Genomic DNA, 13,188 nt, shown 5'->3' on the forward strand with positions numbered 1-13,188 from the left:
TTATGTTGGTTTAAGTTACACAGGTTTTTTTTTTTTTTTTTTTTTTTTTTTTTTTTTTTTTTTTTTTTTTTTTTTTTTTTTTTGGGGGGGGGGGGGGGGGGTGAATCGTTTTCTGTTTTCTTGCTTTACTCCATATCAGTTGGTGGCGGTAATGCACAATTCACAAGTCTGCCAACCGCCATAAAACCCCATAAGAAGAAGAAGAATTTCCGCCACTAGATGGCGCAAAAAACACGCCTGAGTCACAGATCCGGCCGGACTTGATTCACCGTTGAGCCTCGCCCTGCTGTGCTCTCTACAGTTAGGGGTTATTGGAAGCCTCGGTTGATCTCATAACTTCACTACTGTGCGGATCGTGCTGACATGGGTGAGTAGCCTACATCTGGTTCATTAAACGCTTAAAGTAGTCTTAATCGGTCATTGAATTGGGTAAAATTAACATTTTATATCTGGAAAATCAAAGCTTGCTTTTGTTTTGACGTCAGCTTTTAAAAATAAGGAGCAGCTCTGGCACCGCTTTTCTCCCGTCAAATGCCATCTAAAATTGGTCAGGTTCAGATCAGCCATGAATCAGTTTCGTTTTTGCAAGAATCCAAGAAAGAAGACGGTGCTCTTTCAAACACCCCCTTTTTATCTAACACACACACCTAAACAAAGACGTTTAATTTGAAATTTGGAGTCTGATAAGTTGTTTTTACTTTCTATTTCATAAGAATCTAGGTCTTATTTATTTTTTGATCTGGTATATAATTTTACTTTTCCACTTTGGAGAAAAATATAAAATAAGATCAATTGCAATGGGAAACAGTCAGGTTTCAAGTCACACATCTGGTATATTAGCAAGCAGGACAGACCCTTGTAAAAAAACTTTAATGAAAAATTAAAAAATAAAATACTTTACTCATGATATGAGGACAGGAAGACGGAAAATTGATATGCAGATATCATTTATGATAAAAAGAGGAAAACAAAAACTTTGACAAACTTTACAGATATCCCAGCATTTATTATTATTTTCTTTTCTTTTCTTTAGATGCAGTTCCCATTCTGTTTTTAATATAGTCCTATACGAATTCTCTATCTGTTCTGCTTTGAGATGCTGCACAAAGTCAATAAGTGGGGCTTTACTTTATATCTGTGCCAGTGGTTATATATTTGTTTATTTATTATTAATAACTTTTCATAATCTGTCCATGTCAAATGTGGGCAATTGTTTTAATTTGTGTGTGGCACAGACACAGAAATGGGAAAAAAATTTGATGTGCTGAATATTTTGTAGTCTACGGAAGCGTAATTATTTAAAACTGGAATCAAAGAGAACATCACACCAGAACAGCTGATTTTTTGATAAATAAAACAGACTTGCACATTCTGCATGCAGCAGCCTGAGCTAAATTGAGATGAGATCCTATAATCCTATAATTTAAAATAGATACAAATAGAATAAATATTTTTCCTTTTTATTTGTTTTTAATATATTCAATTTAGTAATGCAATGACAAAGGTGTTAATATCTAACATGAAATGAAAGTTATATCAAGTGATTAAAATGGACAATTCAAAGCCAATTATAACAATATTTGTCAGCATAGCAGTCATTCATCAGATTAAGAAATTACTTCATTTCTAGATGGAAAAAAAGTTTTATGTTGGGCTGAAGTGCAAATTCAACATAACATCACTATCAAAATCTGTTTTCTTTCAGGATTTGACAATTTTATTTATGTTCTTATTAAAAGAAAACTGATTTATTTGTTTGTGCATATTTGACATTTCAAAATGATAGCAAAACCAAACAGTCATTGCTCTGCTTCTTTTAATGCTTGAATTAATTTTGTAATTATTTCTAAATGCCCATCAAGATCCATCACAGTTAGACTTGATGATGCAAATTCACTAAAACTGTTTTACATCTATTAGCAATAATCAATATTTTGTATCAGATAAATATGGCACAGTAGAATGTTAAAGTTTTGACTTTTACTTGCCTTTATGGCCCTTGCTTCATGTTAGATGCACATTCACATGCTAACACATTATTTATGTTAATTTTTTTTTGATAAGAAGGTAAACTTTTTAGCCACCTAATAACTGAATTTCATCGACATGAATGGGAACAAATAGTTTAATGTGTTGCTAAACAGAGGGATGATAAATATCACATGGTTTGCTCCCTTTAGACCCCCAGCAGCAGCAGCCTCCAGCCCAGGACTCTCCTGGGGAAAACTCAGAAGCAGAAAAAAGAAATAAAGGCTACTTTTCTTGGATATCAGGTAAGATTGAGTCAAGAATGAATACGGTGATAAAATGTAAATTATACGACATGGAACTGTTCTATATATTGCAGTCTTTCTGGATTATTCTACATCATAAATTCAGCTGAACTTGGTCATAAAAATGAGAAAATCTGTGATAAATTGTTTGCCTCAGCCATTATTCACATACATTCGGTCATCTGTACGTTTTCCTCTCTGTCCCAAATACAGACAGGTTGATTTTTCAACATACAATTAACTTTCTTTTCATCAACGTTAATGTCAGATACAGTAAAGAATGTTGTTTGATAAATGGTTGATGTAAAGATAATGTCCTGGGGGGCTGGGTTGTCCCGGATCTTAATGACTCAATCTGAGGAGTCAGCTCTAGTACATCTGTACTTGTGGGAGTAGGAAGCCACTGAAAAGTCTAGTTGACCTGCAGTAGTTGTTTTGTTTTTCTTTTTTTGGGGGGTGTTGGACGCACTGCTTACTTATGAAACTACACCAGTACTTCAGGATGTGCTCTGTTGTGCAGAAGTAAAAGGCTTTCAACAGAAATTGGAGGAAGTTTCATCTTCTAAAGGAAAAAATCTGCTGCTGGACTTGGTCGGCCTCGGCAGATGGCTGCTCACACTGAGCCTCGTTCTGCTGGAGGATTCTTCCTATTAAAAGGGAGTTTTTCCTCACCACACCTCCACGAAAGCCAATCGGCATAGAAAGTTCATCTTAAAAGGCCTCCGATACGCAACTGTCTGCTCCTGTGCGCAGGCTGCGGATGTGCTTTTTGACTTCATTTAGATGACACCAATTTAACCCACCTCCAGCCCCTCAACCACCATCGCAGCTAAAGCTTCATCAGAGTGTCATTCCTCTTGGACTCTTACTGCGTTTCCTGTCTCATCTCAACCGGTCTGGCAGAAGACCACCATGTTGAGCCTGGTTTTGCCAGAGGTATCCTAATGGGAGTTTTTCCTCTCCACTGTCGCTTCATGCATGGACAGGTTCTCTCAACCTGTTTTATCCAAACTGGGCTTCCATCTTCCAGGTCCCTGAGTGAAGCTCTAGTATCAGCTCATGCAATCCACTGGATCTTTCCATAAAGCTCAGCATACCGTCTCACTAACCAGCAGTCTACAGACTGACCACCTTCATCTATCTCCACTCCACCACCAGTTTCAGGCCTGGGGGTAAACAGCCCTATTCTTTGCTCCTGTTCATGCATATCTATCAAAATTAAGCACTATGTTTCCTGCCGAGGTCTGAGCACCAAAAAAAAAGTAATTATATAAATTAATTTCTCTTAATTGTCTTTTCTCTTCGTGTGAGTTTTTCAGATTAAAGTGTTTTTAGATGATGTGTTGTGAATTGCCGCTATGCAAATAAACTGATTTAAATTGAATGAAGCCCAAAATTCTTCACAGCCTTACACATTTTGATTTTAAAACAGCTTCCTTGACGTTTGTTTCTGAAAAAAGGATTAAAGCATCTGTCAGAAGATAACAGTACTGCCCAATGAAAGAAAGAAACTATCTCTGTTTTTATGATTCATTACAAAATAACATGACAAAATTTAGGCAAATACTGACATCTGCTGGAGCTAAAACTCCTTGTAGCCCAGACAAGTCAATCTTTCTATCTGTTTACTACAGGCCCTAGATTAAAACTAAATTTTTATATTATTCTTGTGTTTCAGGGAAGTCTGTCGCCATTGTAGGAGGTACAGGTATGATTTAAGTTTGAATTTTTTAAATTTTTTTATTATTGTGGCGTCACTCAGATCTGTAACCGTAAGAGAAAGTTTTTACTAGAGAAATAAAACTGAGGTAACAAAGTATGACCTGAATCATTATACATTAAAAGTATAACTTATAAATTATGATCACCAAAGCTTCAAAGGTCGAAAAAATATTCATAAAAAGTTTGTATAAAAGTTCTAAAAGATGCATTTATTTCAAGATTTAGATCCCCCCACTTTGGGAGCCACTGCATACATGCTCTACTTTAAAAGATGTCAAAAATATAATATATCAGCTTGGTGGCAAGTGGTCAGAAATAAGGATTTTATATAATTATTTGTAAATACCACAAATAAATTGGTCTATACTTTGGGTAAATTACCTGGACAATAAATAATATAGTTTTACTTCTGCAAACAAGGTATTTAGATTAAAACTTCAGAAATGTTTTCTATACAATTGCGTCAATCTAGGACAGGTGTCCAAACGGTTTATATTTCTACATTCAGAGTGATTATTTAAACTTGTAAAGCATTTGAGAAATTAACCAATCTTCTGCAGGAGTTTGACATTGCATGAATTTCAAAACAAGATCAGGACTCATCAATCCACCGATGGGGAATATGGAGAACCTTTCTCCTTTCTAAAAGTATCACAGGACACCTTAGGTTTGTGAAATGCAGTTAAATTAACCTGAAGTCTTTTGGATGGTCAGTGTCCTTTGAACAGTCAACGCTAAAACAGAAAGGCTTCCTCATAAACTTCAGCAGCATGTTTGTCAAAAACCAAATGCAAAAAATTGACAAAAATACTATCTGTTACTAATTGAGCCAATGATCAGTGAGGGAAATAATGTACATCTAAATGTGAATCATGTATCTTTGGCAGCTGGTGTTTGGTCTAAACTGGATCACTAACAAAATAATGATTAAAAACAAAGCATCCTACAAAAGAACAAACTATAAAGAAAAAGATGTCGCAAGTGTTAAACAAGTTTTAATGTTAAATATTTCTTGTTCTTGAGTGATGGGAGGACTGGGTGCGGTGGCCTTGGCTCCTGTGGTTCTGGGAGCCATTGGTTTCACCTCAGCTGGGATAGCAGGAGGCTCCTTTGCTGCAAGCATGATGTCTGCTGCTGCCGTTGCCAACGGAGGAGCGGTGGCAGCAGGAAGTCTGGTGGCTGTTCTACAATCTGCAGGTACATTGGCTGGATTTAACTGAATTACTGCAGAAATCAAGAACAAGTAAAGTTCTGTTCAAAATAGGATGTCTTTGGTTGGGATCATATTCCTAGTTTGCTGGTGAAGATTTTCAGTAATCCAGGTCATAGTCATTCCAAAAAAGTCAAAAACAATCCACTGCACTTTGTTTCCAGGTTTGAAGACGATCCGCTTCCCATCCAGGAAGCTTTTTCAATTCAAAATGTCAGAAATAGGGTTGAGTTTGAGGCTTCATAGAGTGGACCTAAAAAAAAAAAAAAACAAAGAAACCAAATGTATGGACAGACACATTTATAATTTGGCATAAAAATTCCCAACTGAGCACTTTAAAGTTAAATCTAGGATCTAGTAGGCTACTTTAAGCTTAATCTGTGAATCAACCAGCAAATACACGGTCTGGCTTTGTTAAATTGGTTGCACCCATCAGAGTTCATCTGTTGTTTGAACATTTGAAAAAACTTGGAGATGTTTGGTTTTCTGCAGGTGCTGCTGGTCTCTCAGCGACCGCCTCTGCAGCTGTGGCCAGTGTTGGTGCTGGCATTGGTGCTGGTCTTGGAGCTGCTGCAGGAAGTCCGCCAGGTAATCCACAGGAGGAGAAAGAGAAAGCTGGGGACAAGGAAGAGAAGAAGCAGGAGGAGAAGATGATGAGAAAGGATCAGATGAAAGGAGAAAAAGATAGTGATGATGATGATGATGATGAAGGAAAAGGACAAGAAATTGTCCCATACTAATTTTTTCAGAATTTCTTAAATGTTATAATGGACAGAGGTGCATCAGCCTCTCATTAAACAGCCTGCAGTTTCCCTGAACTTCACAGCTATTACCTGAAGCTTTGTTGGGAACCTAGTTCATCTGTATGAGAGAAAATATGTTTCTGTAACGTTAACAGTCCAGACCTTCTCATTTAGGATTCAGCTTTACTCCAGTGAAAATAATTTTTCTATCAAAGCCTGACATTTTTATTCAAGTTAAAGTTGATTCCACCATAATCCTGTATTCTCCTTTGTACTTTTTCCACACAGCGTTGTAAGATTTCCAAGAAATCATCATAGCTACATCTCCTGCACAGACAGAAACAAAACAGTGATTTGGTTGATTGATAGTTTAAGCCAACTTCTTACACATTATGGAGATAGATCATTAACATAAAGCCAGTTGACTTCATACCAGCTCCCTCAATATTTAGTAGCTAAAACAAAAACACTAAAAGAAAAGAAACTTACCCCTTAGATGATGGCATGTTGAGGAAATCTAAAAGTATTTATGAGCTTTATCATTTATTCTCAAGTTTTGTGCTTTATATTGTCAGATCTCCTGAATATTATTTTACCTTATTTGTTTGATGATGGGAGCTTTGACTCTTGAAACATCATGCAGCATTCAGGAACGACTGGAGCCTCAGTTTTATTTTGTGGAGCGGGATAGACATAACATTGTACAAAAAGTGAAATTTGTAAGATATTTTATTTGGTCAAGATGTGTCTCAAACATTTTGGCCAAATAATAAAAAAAAAAAAACTGAGATAGCTATCAAGGCTGTCTTTTTCTCTTATGAGCAGGGTTAGTTTCATAATACCTCCGAGGGACAGTAAATGCAGCATCAAGTTTCAATTATATCGCATTATTGATTTTTCCGCGAAAGATGATACTTTTCAGCAGTATTCTGCTTCAAATCCTAGCCACAAGTAGGCTGTACTGAATTTATGAGTTAATTTAATTTCACAGTGCATTTGTTTGATTTTAATCTCTCCAGAGAACGCCTCTTGCTGAGAGATTGCTTAACTTATCAAGTTTTTAAAATATTTTTACAATTAAACAAAGATGAAACAACAATGACTCCTTTGAATTTTACTTAAGGATTGATTCAAACCTCTTTAGGATGTGCTTTTGTTTTCCTTCTACTGATGGGTTAGTTTGATATATGTTGGCAAAAGGGGAGATAATGAACTTCTTGTGCTTTGGAAACAAATACTGTCATTTCAGGAGGTGCAGCTATTCTTCAGCTTTTTATGCATATTATAAGGTTAATATTCCAGCAATATCCCGGCAAGTTCTCTAAAGTTATCCCAACTTCTGTGAAATAGCAGGTAGAAACATGTCTTGCAACTGAACACAGTAATCTGAACACTAGGAGCATTTTGGGTCTTATGTTTATTGGTCCCCTAAACTGAATCCGATATTGGAGAAACGATTGCCAGAGACTCTTTCTATTGCTATTGATTCACTGAGCAAATATATAAGCAGTTGACGTATGTTATGTCTCCAACTTATGTTCACAGTGACAAAAGCGATGAATGATAAGCAAGAAGCTCCTCATTTAGTAAATACAAACGGCAACATTTAATATAAAACAATCAACAACATATATATTTAAAGCAAAATAAAGTATTTCAGTTGCATTAGATAATTTTCATTCCAGAGACTATTTATTAGGACATGTGTAGAGTTCAGAAAAATAGTTCCTAATAAATGCTGTTTTGCCCCTTTACAATACATTGCAAATGCTTAAATCTATCTATCTATCTATCTATCTATCTATCTATCTATCTATCTATCTTACAGATAAGGTTTTGTAGCACTACTGGCCTTTACACACAAATTTGTAAATTACTCCTCCAATAGAACTTTTTCTTACTGGTTTGCATATTTTTTTTTATCAGAGTCAAAAAAAACGTTCTCAGACAGATACTAAGGCCCAATCCTAAATTTGCCACTAAACACTAACCCTCTGTTTGCTCGTTCTCTGGAGTGTCCGCCATATTAAGGGCCTACATCAGTACAGACTCACTGCAAATGGGGCTAACGGCGAACTAATGTCGGAGGAAAGACGCACCTTCAAATGTAAGTTCCGCTGGTTTGCTGCATCTTTGTCAAACCAGGAGAGAATCACACGTTTGGAAAAAGAAAAAAACAAATGAATTCCAAAAGTGTAGTTCATCTTTTAAGTAGTTTTATTTGACTGTAGAAATGTATTTTGAAAGGATTGATGTCATGTCAACCTGCACCACAGAACTAAAGCCATGCTCATGGGGCGTCACTGTGTTGCCATAGCAACAGTCTTTTTCCTTTTCAGTGATGGGAAGATGCTGTCCCATTCTCATTTGTCCCTCCCTCTCATCTTGAGTCAAGGCATGCTCTAACAGCTTTGAGTGTTACTTCATTGGGTGTGACACTCCATTGTTAAGGGGTAGTGTTTAGGGGCCAGTTTGGGATTGGGCCTAAAACTAACTAGAACTCCTACACTGTAAGCAAAGGCAGACAATGGCTTCAGCTTTGCATCAATGGACACTGCAACTATTCCAGCTGAGATGTGGCCAGAATAGCCAGAGTAAGAACCACATTTGCTTTACCTTTGAACAAGGAGCATGACTCAATGAAGCTTTTAGCTTTAAAATAATTAATGGTGAAATTGGGATGTATTTCAAATTAAAGTCAGGGAATAACTTATAACTTACTTGCACCTTAAATAAAGGATTTGCCTGTGTATAGTATAATGTTGATTTTTTTTCTGCACACTACTTATATTTGTAAAAATACTGTACAGTATAGTAGTGTTTAGTTTTAAACTGTCACTTATTCTGTTAATTTTATACACTCATAAGGTCCACATGTGGGTGACCACATTTGCTGTTATGCTTTTGCTGCTGCAACAGCACAATCTCCCCATTCAGGAGACAATAAAGGGATTTTCTATTCAATTCTATGAAATATAAACAGCAAAGAGAATACACAATGTAGAGAGAGATTTTTTGCCCCATGTTTGTGACTATGACATTAGTTATTTTTCGATGTTGTTTGGATGATGTAAGAGTGAGGCTGTGTTAGAAATACAAGCTTTCATTTCTCAGGAAAAAAACAATTGCACCAGAGAGACGCCTTTGTTTACTAAGAAATGAAACCTAATACCAATATCTGAACAGCAGGGGGCAGCAGAAGGTACACATTTACACTCACCGGCCACTTTATTAGGTACCCCATGCTGGTAACGGGTTGGACCCCCTTTTGCCTTCAGAACTGCCTCAATTCTTCGTGGCATAGATTCAACAAGGTGCTGGAAGCATTCCTCAGGGAGTTTGGTCCATATTGACATGATGGCATCACACAGTTGCCGCAGATATGCAGTGGCACGGGAAGGGGGGTGCTGCGGGGGCTGCAGCCTCCCTCGTCATAGCATCAGCCCCCCATGGTGGGGGCTGTGGAGTAACATAATATTGTACTTAAAAACATGAAATTATTTATGTATTTATTTTTTTAAAGACTGTGTTTGATATGGGATTAAAATGATGGGCTGTGTATAAGATATAAACTAATGATTCATTATTTTAATATTTCATAAAAAACTAGGCTACTCCCCCAGAGGCTTCCGCCACCTCACATTCGTTTAGGCATGGCTAGCAATAGGCAGCAGAAACGTATTTCTGACTATTTTGAGGTAAGAAATGGTTTTAATTCCCCTATACTGCTGCATTTAGCATTATTTATGTGCCTATTCATCTAAGTCCTGAGGCTGAAGAAGTCTACGCTAGAATAAGGCTGCATATCACTAAATTTTATGTCTGTATTAAGCTATTTATTGACAAAATATGAAATTAGTTAATTTTTTTTTTTTGTGTGTGTGTTTTTTGTTTCAGATAAGAAATCATTCCCCATATCCGTAGTCGAATGGACTTTCAAGACGTTCAATGCTCAGTTTAGGCTATATTTAGGCCATGTTTTATTCAAGTATTCCTGATCCTGTTGATTGGGAGCTGTTGTCTGTTTTGAATGATTAAAAGAGAAGAAATAAAGTTTAAAATGTTCATGCTTTGTTCCGATGCATTTTAAATGGCAGTTTTTGGCGACAAATGTAGGCCTACAATATTCGTTATATGTTAAAAACGTCAGCCACAGCCCTCAACATAATGACGTCATGTGTTTTCGAACCCAGCCATCAGCCCCCCCTCGCTTGAAACAGCTTCCAGCGCGCCTGCAGATATGTCGGCTGCACATCCATGATGCAAATCTCCCGTTCCACCACATCCCAAAGATGCTCTATTGGATTGAGATCTGGTGACCGTGGAGGCCATTTGAGTACAGTGAACTCATTGTCATGTTCAAGAAACCAGTCTGACATGGCGCATTATCCTGCTGAAAGTAGCCATCAGAAGTTGGATGGTCATAAAGGGATGGAGAGATTGCTTAACTTATCAAGTTTTTAAAATATTTTTACAATTAAACAAAGATGAAAAAACAATGACTCCTTTGAATTTTACTTAAGGATTGATTCAAACCTCTTTAGGATGTGTTATTGTTTTCCTTCTACTGATGGGTTAGTTTGATATATGTTGGCAAAAGGGGAGATAATGAACTTCTTGTGTTTTGGAAACAAATACTGTCATTTCAGGAGGTGCAGCTATTCTTCAGCTTTTTATGCATATTATAAGGTTAATATTCCAGCAATATCCCGGCAAGTTCTCTAAAGTTATCCCAACTTCTGTGAAATAGCAGGTAGAAACATGTCTTGCAACTGAACACAGTAATCTGAACACTAGGAGCATTTTGGGTCTTATGTTTATTGGTCCCCTAAACTGAATCCGATATTGGAGAAACGATTGCCAGAGACTCTTTCTATTGCTATTGATTCACTGAGCAAATATATAAGCAGTTGACGTATGTTATGTCTCCAACTTATGTTCACAGTGACAAAAGCGATGAATGATAAGCAAGAAGCTCCTCATTTAGTAAATACAAACGGCAACATTTAATATAAAACAATCAACAACATATATATTTAAAGCAAAATAAAGTATTTCAGTTGCATTAGATAATTTTCATTCCAGAGACTATTTATTAGGACATGTGTAGAGTTCAGAAAAATAGTTCCTAATAAATGCTGTTTTGCCCCTTTACAATACATTGCAAATGCTTAAATCTATCTATCTATCTATCTATCTATCTATCTATCTATCTATCTATCTATCTATCTATCTATCTATCTATCTATCTATCTATCTATCTATCTATCTATCTATCTATCTATCTTACAGATAAGGTTTTGTAGCACTACTGGCCTTTACACACAAATTTGTAAATTACTCCTCCAATAGAACTTTTTCTTACTGGTTTGCATATTTTTTTTTATCAGAGTAAAAAAAAACGTTCTCAGACAGATACTAAGGCCCAATCCTAAATTTGCCACTAAACACTAACCCTCTGTTTGCTCGTTCTCTGGAGTGTCCGCCATATTAAGGGCCTACATCAGTACAGACTCACTGCAAATGGGGCTAACGGCGAACTAATGTCGGAGGAAAGACGCACCTTCAAATGTAAGTTCCGCTGGTTTGCTGCATCTTTGTCAAACCAGGAGAGAATCACACGTTTGGAAAAAGAAAAAAACAAATGAATTCCAAAAGTGTAGTTCATCTTTTAAGTAGTTTTATTTGACTGTAGAAATGTATTTTGAAAGGATTGATGTCATGTCAACCTGCACCACAGAACTAAAGCCATGCTCATGGGGCGTCACTGTGTTGCCATAGCAACAGTCTTTTTCCTTTTCAGTGATGGGAAGATGCTGTCCCATTCTCATTTGTCCCTCCCTCTCATCTTGAGTCAAGGCATGCTCTAACAGCTTTGAGTGTTACTTCATTGGGTGTGACACTCCATTGTTAAGGTAAGGGGTAGTGTTTAGGGGCCAGTTTGGGATTGGGCCTAAAACTAACTAGAACTCCTACACTGTAAGCAAAGGCAGACAATGGCTTCAGCTTTGCATCAATGGACACTGCAACTATTCCAGCTGAGATGTGGCCAGAATAGCCAGAGTAAGAACCACATTTGCTTTACCTTTGAACAAGGAGCATGACTCAATGAAGCTTTTAGCTTTAAAATAATTAATGGTGAAATTGGGATGTATTTCAAATTAAAGTCAGGGAATAACTTATAACTTACTTGCACCTTAAATAAAGGATTTGCCTGTGTATAGTATAATGTTGATTTTTTTTTCTGCACACTACTTATATTTGTAAAAATACTGTACAGTATAGTAGTGTTTAGTTTTAAACTGTCACTTATTCTGTTAATTTTATACACTCATAAGGTCCACATGTGGGTGACCACATTTGCTGTTATGCTTTTGCTGCTGCAACAGCACAATCTCCCCATTCAGGAGACAATAAAGGGATTTTCTATTCAATTCTATGAAATATAAACAGCAAAGAGAATACACAATGTAGAGAGAGATTTTTTGCCCCATGTTTGTGACTATGACATTAGTTATTTTTCGATGTTGTTTGGATGATGTAAGAGTGAGGCTGTGTTAGAAATACAAGCTTTCATTTCTCAGGAAAAAAACAATTGCACCAGAGAGACGCCTTTGTTTACTAAGAAATGAAACCTAATACCAATATCTGAACAGCAGGGGGCAGCAGAAGGTACACATTTACACTCACCGGCCACTTTATTAGGTACCCCATGCTGGTAACGGGTTGGAACCCCTTTTGCCTTCAGAACTGCCTCAATTCTTCGTGGCATAGATTCAACAAGGTGCTGGAAGCATTCCTCAGGGAGTTTGGTCCATATTGACATGATGGCATCACACAGTTGCCGCAGATATGCAGTGGCACGGGAAGGGGGGTGCTGCGGGGGCTGCAGCCTCCCTCGTCATAGCATCAGCCCCCCATGGTGGGGGCTGTGGAGTAACATAATATTGTACTTAAAAACATGAAATTATTTATGTATTTATTTTTTTAAAGACTGTGTTTGATATGGGATTAAAATGATGGGCTGTGTATAAGATATAAACTAATGATTCATTATTTTAATATTTCATAAAAAACTAGGCTACTCCCCCAGAGGCTTCCGCCACCTCACATTCGTTTAGGCATGGCTAGCAATAGGCAGCAGAAACGTATTTCTGACTATTTTGAGGTAAGAAATGGTTTTAATTCCCCTATACTGCTGCATTTAGCATTATTTATGTGCCTATTCATCTAAGTCCTG

At 37.0% G+C, this 13,188-nt stretch overlaps 1 protein-coding gene across 1 annotated transcript; it reads left to right on the plus strand.

The window, feature by feature from the left end:
• Positions 1-265: 265 nt before the first annotated feature.
• Positions 266-6,162, plus strand: LOC119796231 (interferon alpha-inducible protein 27-like protein 1). Its single transcript, XM_038304702.1, has 5 exons — positions 266-367; positions 2,181-2,273; positions 3,952-3,981; positions 5,019-5,192; positions 5,698-6,162. The coding sequence occupies exons 1-5, from the start codon at positions 364-366 to the stop codon at positions 5,943-5,945; spliced, it is 549 nt and encodes a 182-aa protein (XP_038160630.1). The 5' UTR covers positions 266-363; the 3' UTR covers positions 5,946-6,162.
• The last annotated feature ends 7,026 nt before the right edge of the window (positions 6,163-13,188 follow it).

The sequence above is a fragment of the Cyprinodon tularosa genome, unplaced genomic scaffold (genome assembly GCF_016077235.1).
Source record: "Cyprinodon tularosa strain WSP-4 unplaced genomic scaffold, ASM1607723v1 ctg54, whole genome shotgun sequence".
In the NCBI taxonomy this organism is placed as follows: Eukaryota; Metazoa; Chordata; class Actinopteri; order Cyprinodontiformes; family Cyprinodontidae; genus Cyprinodon; species Cyprinodon tularosa.